This window comes from Ovis aries, chromosome 12 (assembly GCF_016772045.2).
Source record: "Ovis aries strain OAR_USU_Benz2616 breed Rambouillet chromosome 12, ARS-UI_Ramb_v3.0, whole genome shotgun sequence".
In the NCBI taxonomy this organism is placed as follows: domain Eukaryota; kingdom Metazoa; phylum Chordata; class Mammalia; order Artiodactyla; family Bovidae; genus Ovis; species Ovis aries.
Genome location: NC_056065.1, coordinates 38074355 through 38089207, shown reverse-complemented (window position 1 = coordinate 38089207; position 14853 = coordinate 38074355). Strand labels below are relative to the sequence as shown.

General features: G+C 38.8%; 2 protein-coding genes across 2 annotated transcripts in view; both read right to left on the bottom strand.

Moving 5' to 3' along the window:
* Window positions 1-2573, bottom strand: part of FMO1 (flavin containing dimethylaniline monoxygenase 1) — a 39000-nt gene extending 36427 nt beyond the window's left edge. Inside the window, exon 1 of the mRNA XM_004013690.6 lies at window positions 2500-2573. The gene's annotated coding sequence lies outside the window, so the exon portion shown is untranslated. The remainder of the gene's footprint in view (window positions 1-2499) is intronic.
* Window positions 2574-10770: 8197 nt separating this feature from the next.
* Window positions 10771-14853, bottom strand: part of FMO2 (flavin containing dimethylaniline monoxygenase 2) — a 44371-nt gene continuing 40288 nt past the window's right edge. Inside the window, exon 9 of the mRNA XM_004013689.6 lies at window positions 10771-14340. Within this exon, the coding sequence (XP_004013738.3) occupies window positions 13995-14340 (346 nt within the window). The 3' untranslated portion in view covers window positions 10771-13994. The remainder of the gene's footprint in view (window positions 14341-14853) is intronic.

The window sequence follows — 14853 nt, the reverse complement described above, 5'->3', positions numbered from 1 at the left end:
TTTTTAGAAAAAGTAATGTCTGCCTTTATTATTTCTTTTAACTAAAAATCATTTCTAGTCACTGACTGCGGTAGGTTAGACAAAGTGACTGATAACAGAGTAGGAAATTTTGTTAAGGTGAAAAATCCTCTAATGCCACTGATTAGTGTTATTTCACATGCTAACGCAAAATGAATATTAAAAATACTATTGCTTCTAATGTGAATATACAATAAAAATTTGGCCACTCCTTTGCTGGAGATTTTAAAAGCAGTGTATCATCACCATCATCATTATTATTTCAGTGAAGAAAGCCTCATCAAAGCTGACTAAATATGAAAGAAGTAATAAAAATAAAAAGTATGACCAAATTGGTGAAGTGTCCACTGAATGAAAGTGAGTTTATAAAAAACATCAAGCAAAATAACTTGAGCAACACAAAATTGCTAAATGAGTTGAGAAATTACTGTCGGTTACATCAAAGTTACCGATATTTAACCATGGGGGTTACAAGCAAACCACTGGTATTTTCCTAAGCATTTTACATCACTGCCTCTACTTCAAAAGAAGTAAGATGCAAAAATATAATGTACCAGCCAGCCTTTTTGGAGAAGTAAACATCCCTGTGGATTTCTTATGGGAAAGTAGGGTACTTGGGAGTCAGACCTGAGCTGGAAGTTTAGTGTTGGCTAATTGCCAGCAGTGTGATGTTATACAAGTAATTTGTTTCTGGGTCTCAGTTTCCTTCTAAAATGAAGCTGGTTGCGATTGACATATATACACTCGGTTGACGTGTTGCTGTGTGCGTGTGCGAGACTGAGTGCCTCCGTTGGTTTATTAGGATGATATAGGGGGTTAGAACATGAAGCTAGGGCTGTCATTCCCAGAATTGTGTGCAGAGGTACTGAGTTATTTCAAAAATTTGAGGAAAGTGTAGTAATTCTCTGTGTCTTTTGAATACCAAAGTATTAGCTGGAGGTAGTTCACAATTTTTGTATCAGATAGGGATGTGTTCTATTCCATGATGTAACATCTTTGCAAAGCTAGGTTTCTGACTGTTGCAATGTTAAAAAGTGAACAGTTGAGGTAGAACAGAAAATGATCTGATTCCAAGAGTTGAGCAGTGCTGTGTGCACCTCATTATTAAGTAACTGCGATTATTCAAATATAAAATAAAAATACCACTTTCCTTTAAGTTTGTGTATTATTATTTTAAACAACTACAAAGTTGATTGAAAAAGAACAAAAGTATAAATAGAGAACAGAATAAAAATACAAATACAAAGAACAGAAATACATAAGTTGTTTGGATGTGACTATTTAATAAGAGGAACTATAGCTTGGGGGCCCTGTGACAAAATTACTTTCACACTAAAGAGCCCCTTGAACCTAGGAGGTTTGGGAATCTTTGGGTTATAGTCTTTCCTTCTGAATATATTTTAATTGATCAGGAGACCTTATCTACTGGTTTCAAGAAATGCAAGCTATCCTATACCTAGTCCAGCAGTTAACCAGTGTTAAAGGTTTCTGGTGTGACTCATCTATGTATTTCAAAGGAAGCCATCTTCACTGGTGCTGACAGGCTTCTTGTTTAGTCTAAGTCATGTTTAGTCACTAAGTCGTGACTCTTTTGCGACCCCATAGACTGTAGCCCGCCAGTCTCCTCTGTCCATGGGATTTCCCAGGCAAGAATACTGGAGAGGGTTGCCATTGCCTTCTCCAGGGTATCTTCCCAACCCAGGGATCAAACTCTCATCTCCTGCACTGGCAGGCAGATTCTTTACCTCTGAGCCTCCAGGGAAGCCAGACAGGCTTGTAACCAGTCCATCATTTGTACATCACGACCTGCCCCTTCCCCTTTCTCTCTTTCTGTCTCTCTGTCCTATGTTGTGTCTCTCGTCTCCTCTCTCACACATGGACATATACACACATTTCTTATCAGGTGGTTGTTTTGGAAGAGTCTGGAGGAGGGGGGAACAGCTGCTGGAGGTTAGAAACCCCAGAGGATGGCCCTGGCCCTGCTCTGGGATTTCTAACCTCCAGCAGCTGTTGCCCCCTCCTCCAGCCTCTTCTGAAACACAACCACTTGATAAGAAAAGTTCTGCCAGGTACTAAATTCACCATACCAGTTACAAGGCCACAGATATTCCCTCGGCTGGAGGGGAAACTAGCAAATAACAAAGGATAGACAGTCTCTCCATCTGTAAATCAGATGGCATTCAACCGGATATCTACAAGAGAGTTTTGAAACTCTCAAAATTAATACTCCTGTGAATTTAACTGAGTGAAAAAAAGACAACATGCAACATAAATTGGTCAGATTCGAAAGGGAGGGGTCATTGCCTCTGTCTCCGAGCTCATGCCAATATTTGGTAGACAAACCCCCAAAGCATTGTCTGACACCAAGTTAGAAGCTATTAATGGAAGCTCTTGAGAAAAAGTACTGATTTCCCTTTGCATTAGGAATACATGTTTTCCCCTTGATTAACCACTTAGTAGTCTACCCAGCAATGTACTTACCAGTGTACACAGAAGACTTGGTACTATCTGACTTTACCGTCCCGTTACAAGTACTCAAGCACATACCCCTCTTTGTCCTTTGGGATGGGGAGTGACTTTATAGCTCTCCACAGATCAAGGGAGTGGCATTCTGCTGAGGGGACTCTGTCCTGAAGCACAATAACAAAACAGGAAAAATCTGGGCCCCACCTCCCTAAAGCAAAAGAATCAGAGGTTATATCTGGTTGTTTACTTTATGTACTTGAAATTCCTGATGCCAAGTCCTGGCCACAGTTAAGAGTTTGCTGAAATGAAACTGAATGATCCAGAGCCAGTGTTGTCCTAGGCATCCCAGGTACACCGGATGAACCCTGTCTAAGATAAGGAATGTTATGCAGAATTTGCAATCTAAGTTTAGCCATTATTTATATTTTAACTTGATTAATTGCAACAGTGAAATGCTAAGATAAATACTGGTGATATGTACTTTAGACTCACTCTTTTCCCTGCAAAAGATAAATTATTTTAGGGAGTAACAGCAGCATATTCATTGTTCCTAGATTTCATTCTTAAAAGAGGAGGGAATAAATAAAATAAGGCAATTATGACAACAGCTGCTTCACTGAAGAGTCACTTTTAAACATTTTGATCCATTTCTCATTTAGAGAAAATGCTTATTGTTTCCAAGTCATGCTTCACCCATATTAGTATTCAGTTTTTTCTGTGTTAATTTATTTATATATTTTTATTATTTTTTAAAATTAATTTCTATTGGAGTACAGTTGATATACAACGTTGTGTCAGTTTCAGGCGTACAGCAAAGGGAATCAGTTATACATTTACATATATCCACTCTTTTTTAGATTCTTTTTCCATATAGGGCAGTACAGAGTATTGAGTAGAGTTCCCTTCGTTATACAGTAAGTCCCCATTAGTTATCTGTTTTATATGTAGTAGTATGTTTATGTCCATCCCAGCTTCCCATCTTTAAGGACTTGACTGCAGATGATTGCCAAAGCACTTGGGAAGTATAACAAATGTATGAAAAGAGCACAGTCTTTGGCATCAGAAGTCCTGGGTTTAAGTAAAGTTTCACCAGGCACTATTAGAGTAACCTTGGGAAAATTATTTAACTTTTTAAACCTTTAATTTCCTCAGTTTAAGATAAGCATAATAATACTTGCTTCACATAGTTGTGGTGGGGACTGGATGAGACATCTGTATAGAGTCTTGTACACAGCACACACGTTGCGGATGGCTGTGATGGTGATGATGGTGATGCTACTGCTAGACCAGATAAGGTGTCTTGATTTTTGATTTACAATATTGAAATGACTTTCACAGGTACAGAGACTACACTCCAAGACTGATTGGTAAGACTGAAGCATGCAGAAGGTTCTGGAAAGACAAATCTTCCCCCCCACCCCTTGATTTTCAATGTAGTTTCATTACACCCTTTAGCCCTATATTCAGAGGGCCTTCTGTATCATTGGGTCTGTTGCTGGCTCACAACACTTACCCTTTGCCTTGTTTCTGGCTTATTGAAGACTTGGCACCGAAATAGCATTGTTGGCTTTGTTGAGCCCAGCTGCCTTCCTGTAGCTATGAAGGTGATAGTATTTGGATGATTTCAAAGTTTAATTTTTACTCTGAAATTAAGACTTCAAGACGACTGTTAGTTCAAGTGTTTTTAAAAGTCGTGAGTCATGGATACCTTGAGAGCCAGGACCACGATTAATGTCCCAAACCCCAGTGCTTAGGCACTTACCTTGATTGTTCATGCACCCTTGGTGCCCACCAAGGAGGTCCCAAGGCCTTACCAGGCAAGCTGCTAACATGAGTGGAAACAAAAATTTTATAGTGTTGGTTGTGTATAAACCTAGCACCTCATTGATCATAGCACCTCATTTTCCATAATTATCAAGAAACTTAAGTAATTAAAAATGAAAAGACTGGCCTTCAACAGCACCATCCTGTTTTTCCTTCCTTCTGATTTTAGGGTTTATTGGCAATTAGTTGTACTTGTGGCCTTGGGATGGTGAAATCTATCTGGGCCCCCTTTTGAAACAAACCTAGACCCTAAGAAACTGAACTGGTGGATGACGATGATCTTTAGGAAGCAACTTGGAATTTCTGCCCTTTAGGTATATGGTAGGATTGAACTTCTTGGTCCCTTAGTGGTTGGTTGGGAACATGTGACTAGTTCTGGTCAGTGAACTATGAACCAAAGTATCAAGTGTCTTTTCTGGGCTCAGAGGATTTAATTGCTGGTATGAGATCCCATAGAACTTTCATTTCCTTCAGTGCGGTAAGGAGAAACTTTCAACATGGCTGTTCCATTAACCTGGATGCTTTGAGTAACTATGACGAGCAGAGCTTAACTCCCAATGGATATATAGCATGAAAGAGAAAGAGTCTTTGTCTTATTTCAAAGTTTTGAGATTTAAGGATTTGTTGTTAATGCATCACACCTTGCTTGTAATGACTGATGCGCTAGAGGGATGTTTGTTTGCTCCTTCATTGCATTTTTAAGTAATCTTCTGAAGTCTCACTTCCCTTCCTTTCTTCCCCTGTTCTGTTCATATTTAAAGCCACAGAATTTCAAAGTTAAAAGAGAGCATAGAATTCACTCAGTTTTAGTCCCAGTTGTAAATTGGACCTACCCGTTGCAATTCTTTTCTTTCTCCCTCTAAAAAGTTAAAACAGTCACAACTCCTTACTCTTCAACTCCCCCACACCAAAAGCATCAAGAAGCTCCCTGTGCCATTGTCTGTATATATATATATATAAATACACGTGTTCTTAAGTGGAGTTAATTCCCTAAGTGCCTTTCATGTTGAGGCTGTTTTTCTTTTTGTGAGAATACACCTACAGAACAGTAGCATTGAAAGGGGAGGTGGAAATAGTACCATGCCTACTTAAGGCCAATTATTTTGCTTGAAATGGGTCTTTTCTCTTCGACAGTGGTGAATCAGTGATTCACACCTCTGCCATCTAAGGATGAGAGCAAATAGCAGCCACTTTAAGTTCCCTTAGACGTCTTTGTAGCTTGATGAAAATTTTGTGGGAAAGTCTGCAACAGTGAGTTAGAAACTGTTATAACACTTAAGGTGCTATTATATTTTGTAACTGCCTAAGAAGTTTGTATGGATGTGAGAGTTGGACTGTGAAGAAAGCTGAGCGCTGAAGAATTGATGCTTTTGAACTGTGGTGTTGGAGAAGACTCTTGAGAGTCCCTTGGACTGCAAGGAGATCCAACCAGTCCATTCTGAAGGAGATCAGCCCTGGGATTTCTTTGGAAGGAATGATGCTAAAGCTGAAACTCCAATACTCTGGCCACCTCATGTGAAGAGTTGACTCATTGTAAAAGACTCTGATGCTGGGAGGGATTGGGGGCAGGAGGAGAAGGGGACGACAGAGGATGAGATGGCTGGATGGCATCACTGACTCGATGGACGTGAGTCTGAGTGAACTCCGGGAGTTGGTGATGGACTGGGAGGCCTGGTGTGCTGCGATTCATGGGATTGCAAAGAGTCGGACACCACTGAGCGACTGAACTGAACTGAAGAAGTTTGTAATTAATGGGAAATGTTTACATGGTGACATATGTGGGAACCTTCAATTTGTGAACTTTCAAAGACACAAATGTGCATTTGTGTGTCCAATTGTGTAAGGTAGTTCACGTGTCTGGTGTACATTGTCATGTGTGCGTCTTCTACAAGTGGTTGTGCTTTTGTGTACTTTACTGTGCAGAGTACAGTATCTTTACTTCAAGCTCAGGATATCTGGAAGCAAGCATAAAGCAGTGGTGATGTAAGTGGTTCTACTGTCCTTTTCAAGGTACTGTATCATAAGATTAAATTTTTAAATTATTTTTTGTGTGTTTTTTTAAAAATGTATTATTTGTGTGAAAAGTATAATAAACCTATTATGGTATGGTACTATATAGCCAATTGTGTTGGTGGGTTCCTAAGCTAACTTGGTTGGGCTTACAAACAAATTGAACTTACCAGTGCACTCTGGTAATGGAACCCATTTGTACCTAGTGGACTTACTGTATTTAGAATAGCAGCGAGGGGTGAAGCAGAAAGAACACTGGTGAGAAATCAGGGTTCGTTAGTATTCTGTGCAGAGTAGAACAGTCATCCTTGTTTTGCCTAACACCTGAGGCCGTGGTAAGGATTAGGTTAGAGAATAATTGTGGAAGTGCTTTGTAAGTACTACAGAACGCAATTATCTAAATCTTTAAAGTGTGCATCTGGCTTTTCTTGCTCATCATGGTATTCCCAGCTATAGCATGGTCCTTTCTATGTCTGCATTAGACTCTGTGCTATTACTTTTTTGTCCCAAACCAATGTAAGTGCAGGGCTTAGCTCCTCCTCTATTCCACAAAATGTCTAGCTCCACTCAGTATTTGTGTGTGTGTGTGTGTGTGTGTGTGTGTGTGTGTGTGTGCGTGTGAGTATTTAATAGCTCTACTGACTAGCTGAAGAATCACAGGGAGAGGTTGCATGGCCTCCTACCCAACATTCTGCTATCCTGCTGGTTCTTTTCTTTCTTTCTGTTCTTATTTTCTTTCCTTCCATCCTCTTTTAAAAAGCCTGAACCTTTCTCTCTTCTGAAGAATTTCATTTTGTTCCAAACTCAAGTCTCTTTTGCCCCCAGGCACTTGTAAGAATATTTTTTTTCAAACAAATGTTGTCTCCATTCTTATTTAGATACCTTAATACCTAAGTTAACATACTTATGACTGTAGATATTCATACAATTTTATGTTATTTTATTAGACACACAAATATATTAAAACTATTTTTGAACCTTCTTTGACAACTTGCATTACATCAACTTCTTAGTTCTCTTGTGGATCAGCCTTGGATATAAGATGGACAATGCAAAATGAAGAAATAATAAATGGTTCTTTTGTTGATTCATCATCCTTCAAATCATCATTAGCACAGGCTGCAGTCAGACAGTTCTGGCAGTAAAACCCAGATGGGCTTGCTTATAACCCACATAACTTGGAAAAGCCCTTTTGCCACTATGTCTCAATTTCCAGGTATATAAAATAGGTTATGAGGATTAAATATGATGAAATTAAATTGAATTCTTTGTAATATTTAGAACATAATAAATGATCAGTATATGACTTTTTATTATTTTCTCCAGTTTCTTTAGGTTGCTAAACTTGAAGTAGTTCCACAATAAGAGAAATTAATGATCCTATAGAATCAATTACTTTCTACTGGCTAGTAGCCCAAAGAATAGGAATGTCTAACAATTAAAGCTCTGTTTAATAGTTATAATTAAAATTCCTCTCCCAGAATATGTGACAGATATAGATGGATATCTGGGTGTGAAAACACAAGTTTTGGGTGTATACTTCTCACCCACAAGATACAGCAGCCCGTCTTTATTGCAGTTTATTTGAACTGATAGAGGAAGCAATACCAGCTGGTATTCAGGAGACATGACTATTCACGTGGCCCCGGATGGTGACCTGAGTTCTTTGAATCTCTGTTTTCATATCTGAGAGCATTCTCTTTAGTCTCTTCCATCCTTAAAATGACCCAGTGACTTGCAGTGATCCTTTGGTTCCAAAATATGATTCCTATTACTGCTTTACCCTGAGGAGTGCCAAAGCAGCCTTTTCTGTGTGTTTTCTGGAAGTTGGGTTTGGTAGCTTCTTGGCACAAAATTGTTACCTTTGTTGTTTGTGCTGCTGCTGCTGCTGCTAAGTCGTTTCAGTCGTGTTCAACTCTGTGCGACCCCATAGACGGCAGCCCAACAGGCTCCTCTGTCCCTGGGATTCTCCAGACAAGAATACTGGAGTGGGTTGCCATTTCCTTCTCCAATGCATGAAAGTGAAAAGTGAAAGTGAAGTCGCTCAGTCGCGTCCGACTCTTAGCGACCCCATGGACTGCAGCCCACCAGGCTCCTCCATCTATGGGATTCTCCAGGCAAGAGTACTGGAGTGGGGTGCCATGCTGTTAGTGCTAGTGAACTACAAAAGGCATTCTATTTAACCATTATTAAAAAAATTGACAGTTAACAAATTATGATAAAACCATAGAATATTATACTTACTGGGAATTAGTGATCATCTGACCCCTTTTCTCTGCTCAGTTGAGAAAACTCAGTCTCAGAAAACTGAGGTGACTTCTTTAGGAGCTACAGAAGTAACCTAATAGAAGGCAGGAGTGTAAACACTATTGCAAGATTGAAACAAAGTGGTTTGGGAACACAGAGGGGGAGGAGATATATTCTGGCCGGAGGGACTGGGGAAAGCATTTGACCTGGCACTGTAGGAAGGACGGGATCTTATTAGAGTCTTGGGGAGGCAAGAGTAGATAGTGTGGAGAAAGGGCAGCAAGTGAGGCAAGGTGTGAAGGGAGGTGTGAAGGCATCACAGTGGGAGGAATGCTGGGAAGGGAAGCGACAGCTGGTGTGGGGAATTCTGAATAAAAAATGATGGAGAGCCACTGAAGGTTTCTGAGGAAAGGAGTAAGGTGTCAGCAGGAAAGGAGAACTCCATAGCGTCTCCTTGTTGGTACGCTCACAAATACCTTTGAGTCTCGGCTTTTAGGGACTGGAAGTTTTGGGGCAAGGGGAAGGGACACTAATATCTCAGAATTGGTTGTGGAAGAAACTGATGACTAACTAGGTAAATTAATCTAAAAACGCTGATTCCACCAAGTAAAGAATATAAAAATAATATTATGAAACTATGGTAACCATGAGATTGCGTTTTATAGATATTTCACAATAGGGAGTGTGATTAACCAAGGGTGTTAGCTACTGTACTTGAGATGCATTGCTGCACTCAGGTCACTTTCCCCATGAGCTGCTTTCAGTCAGTGATGACAGCACAGAGACTGAAGCATTTCATTCACAGGAGAGTCAGGGCTTCTCTGATGGCTTGAAGTGTCCCCAGTGGCTCCGCCAATTCTTCTTTAGACTGCACAACAGTCTATGATGTTTCTATCCACCCATCTTCCCTCTCTCCTTCATTCAGGGTCAGACTTGCATTGCTGTTCAGTGACTCTTTCAGCCTTTTCTTGCACAGCTCTCTCTCTTTCCTCTCATGCAGTCATTTTCCTTAATAAAACCCTTGCATATTTAATCTCATTCTAGCACCCAACCTGAATTAAGTAGGATCTAATCTCAGGATTAGAGATTAGAATCTTAAAATCAATCTTAAAGGAAATCAACCCTGAGTATTCGTTGGAAGGACTGATGCTGAAGCTGAACTCCAATACTCTCGCCACCTGATGTGAACAGCTGACCCATTGGAAAAGACCCTGATGCTGGGAAAGATTGAAGGCAGAAGGAGAAGTGGGCAATGGAGGATGAGATGGCTGGAAGGCATCAACGATGCAATGGACATGAACTTGGGCAAACTTTGGGAGACGGTGAGGGAAAGGGAAGCCTGGCATGCTGCAGTCCATGGGGTCTTGAAGAATTGGACATGACTTGGCAACTGAACAACAACAATCTCAGGAGCTTTTGTTTTAACCTCATTGATCCATGATCTGGTCATAAGGCAGACTGGACCAGAAAGTGAGGTATGTTGTGTGTAAACATATTCTCCCTCTTGGGAAATAGCCAAAAGTTCTGTACAAGGTGTTGCAGGCCAGCAGCAACATCTTCCAGGATGAAAGACCAGTTATAAAGAAGAATCTTCTTTTGCCATCCTCATTATAATGTGACTGCTGGATTATAATTATTTTTTTAAAAATTTATTTATTTATTTATTTTTTAATTTTAAAATCTTTAATTCTTACATGCGTTCCCAAACATGACCCCCCCTCCCACCTCCCTCCCCACAACATCTCTCTGGGTCATCCCCATGCACCAGCCCCAAGCATGCTGCACCCTACGTCAGACATGGACTGGCGATTCAATTCTTACATGATAGTATACATGTTAGAATTCCCATTCTCCCAAATCATCCCACCCTCTCCCTCTCCCTCTGAGTCCAAAAGTCCGTTATACACATCTGTGTCTTTTTTCCTGTCTTGCATACAGGGTCGTCATTGCCATCTTCCTAAATTCCATATATATGTGTTAGTATACTGCATTGGTGTTTTTCTTTCTGGCTTACTTCACTCTGTATAATTGGCTCCAGTTTCATCCATCTCATCAGAACTGATTCAAATGAATTCTTTTTAACGGCTGAGTAATACTCCATTGTGTATATGTACCACAGCTTTCTTATCCATTCATCTGCTGATGGGCATCTAGGTTGTTTCCATGTCCTGGCTATTATAAACAGTGCTGCGATGAACATTGGGGTACAATTAAGCTTTGAAAATCTTTATTACTTGGAATGTTGTTACATATGATGGTCCAATTGTTTTATTTTTAAAATATCTTTATTTTTATGCAAATACAACACATTTGGCTTTGAGAGTGGAAATTCAAGGACCAATCATCTGGAGAAGAATAGTTAAAATCAAAAGTTAGTAAAAGGAAACCATCATAGGAAGAGATTTTGCAAGAAGATGGTAGCTAGCTAACATCCTTCTCAGGAGAACAAACATTGTACAGCAAGAAATTGTAAGACTGAGTCTAAGGAGGAATTTGGGCCTTAGGAGTGGAAAAATTCATAGACTAATCTCTGAAAGCAGTGTTTTTTTGAGAAGCCTCAAACCAATATTTCCAAGATTTAATGTGCACAAGAATCCTCCAGAGAATTTATCAAGACTGTAGATTGCAGTGGAGATTCTAATCCAGCAGGTCTGAATTATAGTTACATTTTATTCAGGAATCTGCACTTCTAAAAACTCTCTGAGATATTCTGATGCAGAAAATGTCTCTGTGGATCATGGTTTGGAACAAACTATCCTAGATGGTTTGTTTATCTAGGATACTTTCATGTTTGAGGATGTATGGAGGCAAAGGAACAGACTTGAATGAGTCTTCCTTAATCAATCTCAGGCTCTGGATGTGAACTATTTATGTTTAAAAAATATATCAGAATACTTGGAATGATTTCAAGTGATCATCTTCTTTCTAAACATTTTCAAGAATGTAAATTGAATAACAATTTTGTCCTAATGGCATTATTCCACCACACCCCCCCACCACCCCACTGATTCAGCATCGACCTGACAATTGATTCTCAATCTTCCACTATAGAAATAGAATAATAACCATAGTCATTTCACTGGGTAGTGGTAATGATGAGTGAGTTATGAAAAAACAATTAGGGCAAAGCTTTGCACATTACAAAGCAGGGACTGGCAAGCTTTCTGTCTTTACAAACTTTCTGTAAATATTTTAAGCTTTGTGAGCCATACTGTTTTTGTTAGCAACTACTCAACGCTGTCATTACAGCTTCAAAGCAGCCACAATCAGTGAAAAGGAATGGCTGTGTTCCGGTGAAACTTCATTTACAGATACAAGTAGTGGGCTGGTTTTGACCTACAGGCAGTAGTTTGCCTACTCTTGTTATAAAGCCTTGATAAATCCCATTCTATTATTATTACTAATATAATGACTTGTAAATGATTTTTAATAATTAGCAAGGTAATTGGTTTTTAATTGATAACCAAGTATATATACCATATACACTTTTTCAAAAGAATCTTCTTGTAGGAGCAATGAAAAAACAAACAAAAACACAAACACCTGTATTTAAAGGCTGGTATCATTTCAATAGCCTTTAAAGAGGTTCCACTGACAGGATTGCCATCACCCTGTTCTGGGCACTTGAGAGAGAAATCTAGGCCAAGTGACGAGTGATGACCCCAAAGGCTTTGGAGGAATAAAAGGAGAAATTTGTCTAAATCTTGAATCTCTGACCTTTCCGCTATCTTTGAAGGTCTTGTCCTGGGCTTGTGGCATGGTTTAATCTCCCAAAGTACAATTTGTAGAAAAAACGGCTGTGATGAATGTTTTATAACCAGATGTTTATCTATTATGTTGCTCAATATCTATTGACATTGAATTGCTTGTGACATTTTTGAAGTTCAGTTCTAAGCAAATGTCTGTCTCTCCTAACAAGCTGGTATGCTTGCTTTTATCAGATGACAAAGATTACATACTGTTTTGCTTTTTGCCTTGGTTATTTGTTGGTTAGAGCTAAATACAAGGTCCAATCATTACAATACTTTTCATCTACTTGGGAAATATACTTTTTTCCCCTTAACACTTGTTTTTTGAAAATGTAAATGATTATCTTTAATGTTATTATATAAGCATTTATTTTGTTGTAAATTCCTTCAAACAAATGTTAGACCTAGCTAAAATATAACCCAAATATTATAAATAAAATTAATCAGATCTTATTTGTGAGAAGAGTATTGTTTTCTATGTAAAGGACCTACAGAAGTAATACATATGTGATTATAAATAGAACTTTAGTAAGTATTTTTGTTAATAGTAGAGGTTTTTGTAAATAAGTATTATGGGGCAAGGTTATGATATTCAGTTCTGGAGTCAGGCAAACCTGAGTTCCAGTTCCAGCTCCATCACAAGATGGATGGGCCTGGGCATGTTACCTAACTTGAGTCTGTTTCATAGCCTGTAAAATGGGTACAAGAGCTGCACCCATCTCACACAATTGTCATGAGAATTAAATGAAATAATACACACAATGTGCACATTGGTATATGATAAGTAGTCTCTCAATACATATATGGTAAATACATATGTATAGTAATATTATAAATACATCTATCCATCTATTATAGTATGCTTATTTTTAATTTTACAGCAGTGTCTCTATCAGAATATAGTGAAGTGAAAGTGTTAGTCGCTCACTTGTGTCCAGTTCTTTGTAACTCCATGGACTGTAGCCTGCCAGGCTCCTCTGTCCATGGAATTCTCCAGGCAAGAATACTGGGGATCAAACCCAGGTCTCCTGCATTGCAGGCAAACTTTTTACTGCCTGAGCCACCAGGGAAGCCCTTCAAAAATATAAGACAAATATAAGAAAAGTGGCTATTTGCTCAGCTTTTAATGTGAGGCCCTAAAAACCTGTCCGAATGTTGCTGTTTTCTAAGTCTATCTTCTCATTCTTTTTTTTCCTCCAGTATTTTTGAGTGATTCTCCATGAAGCAAATGGAGCCTGACTTAACATTTGAGAACTTTGTGACCAAATAAAGTTTGGCTAAGAGGACTATCAAGAACAACATGCAGAAATTTAAATATTTACCCATGATTTAAATTTTCCAATAATTTAAACCATGGGTGCTTTTCATTCTGTGTAATTCTACTGTTTTTCCATATGGCTCTCCTTTATTCAGGCTTGGCAGCACTATTCAGCCAGTGTTACTATATTGATTTTTTTTTTTTTTTGGAGAGTCTGGTGAGCTTGAGGGAAGGATGGATGGCAAAGAAATTTCATGCCACAATTTTGGTTTTATACATTTTATGCCTAATTCTTCTAACTCTTTCTCTGTGTTCTTTCCAACTCTAAAATTTAGACTTTAGATTTAATATTTTTTCTTTTTTTTTCTTTAAGAGGTACTGACTGCCATTAAAACTTAAAGCATTATGCTGATAGATTAAAATCACTGAAGTTGGGAAAAAAAGGCCACCACCACAGCAAGAAGCCCCAGGATTTTCAATAGGAAGGAAACTGGGAAAGTTGATGAGGTTTTGATAGCCCGTGTCTTTAAAGGCTTCAGTATCCTTCGTTTCTGGGTGACGATGGCATTCCTGGCTCCATTCCACTGCCCAGGCCCAACCAGGCGATACTGATAGGAGTTGCATGGCCCAAAATAGAGTTTCACAGCCAGTTTAGGATCTTTTAGCAAGAGAGAAAGGATGTTTGGCTTCACACCTATCTCTACAGCGAGCTCGTCCAAGTATTCGATGTAATTGGTCTGCAGTATCTGGCTATTGCTCTCTCCAAACCTTAATGTAGAAAAAAGGACAGAGTCACAAAATATTCTAAGTTATATAAGAACATTAGGTATTCAATAGCTGCTGAAAGAATGGAGAGAGGAATGAATGAATAAATGAGTTTTGAATGACTCTGGTGGCAAGTGTTAGTTTATTTCATCAGGAGACCCACATTCCAGATTGAGAGTAGGATATAAAATAAATAAGTATGAATTTGTGGAAGTTCTAGGAATGTGATGGGGTTTATAACCATTATTATTATTTGGTATTCAGCAAGCAGCTACAAATCTTCTGGCAAGTAAAACTAGTCAGGATTGTTGCAAAGATTCACCAGATTACAGATGAAAGTGTAGCTCGATGTCTTGCACAGAAGAGATGCTTAATATTTTCTTGTTAAATTATTAAAGTATCTGGCACTCTGGTTGGCATATAATAGATAATTTAGAACTTGAAAGTAAGATAATCCCTACATGTGATATAAGGCCCCCGAGTAAACCTTCCAATGTACTTAATCACCTATGGCAT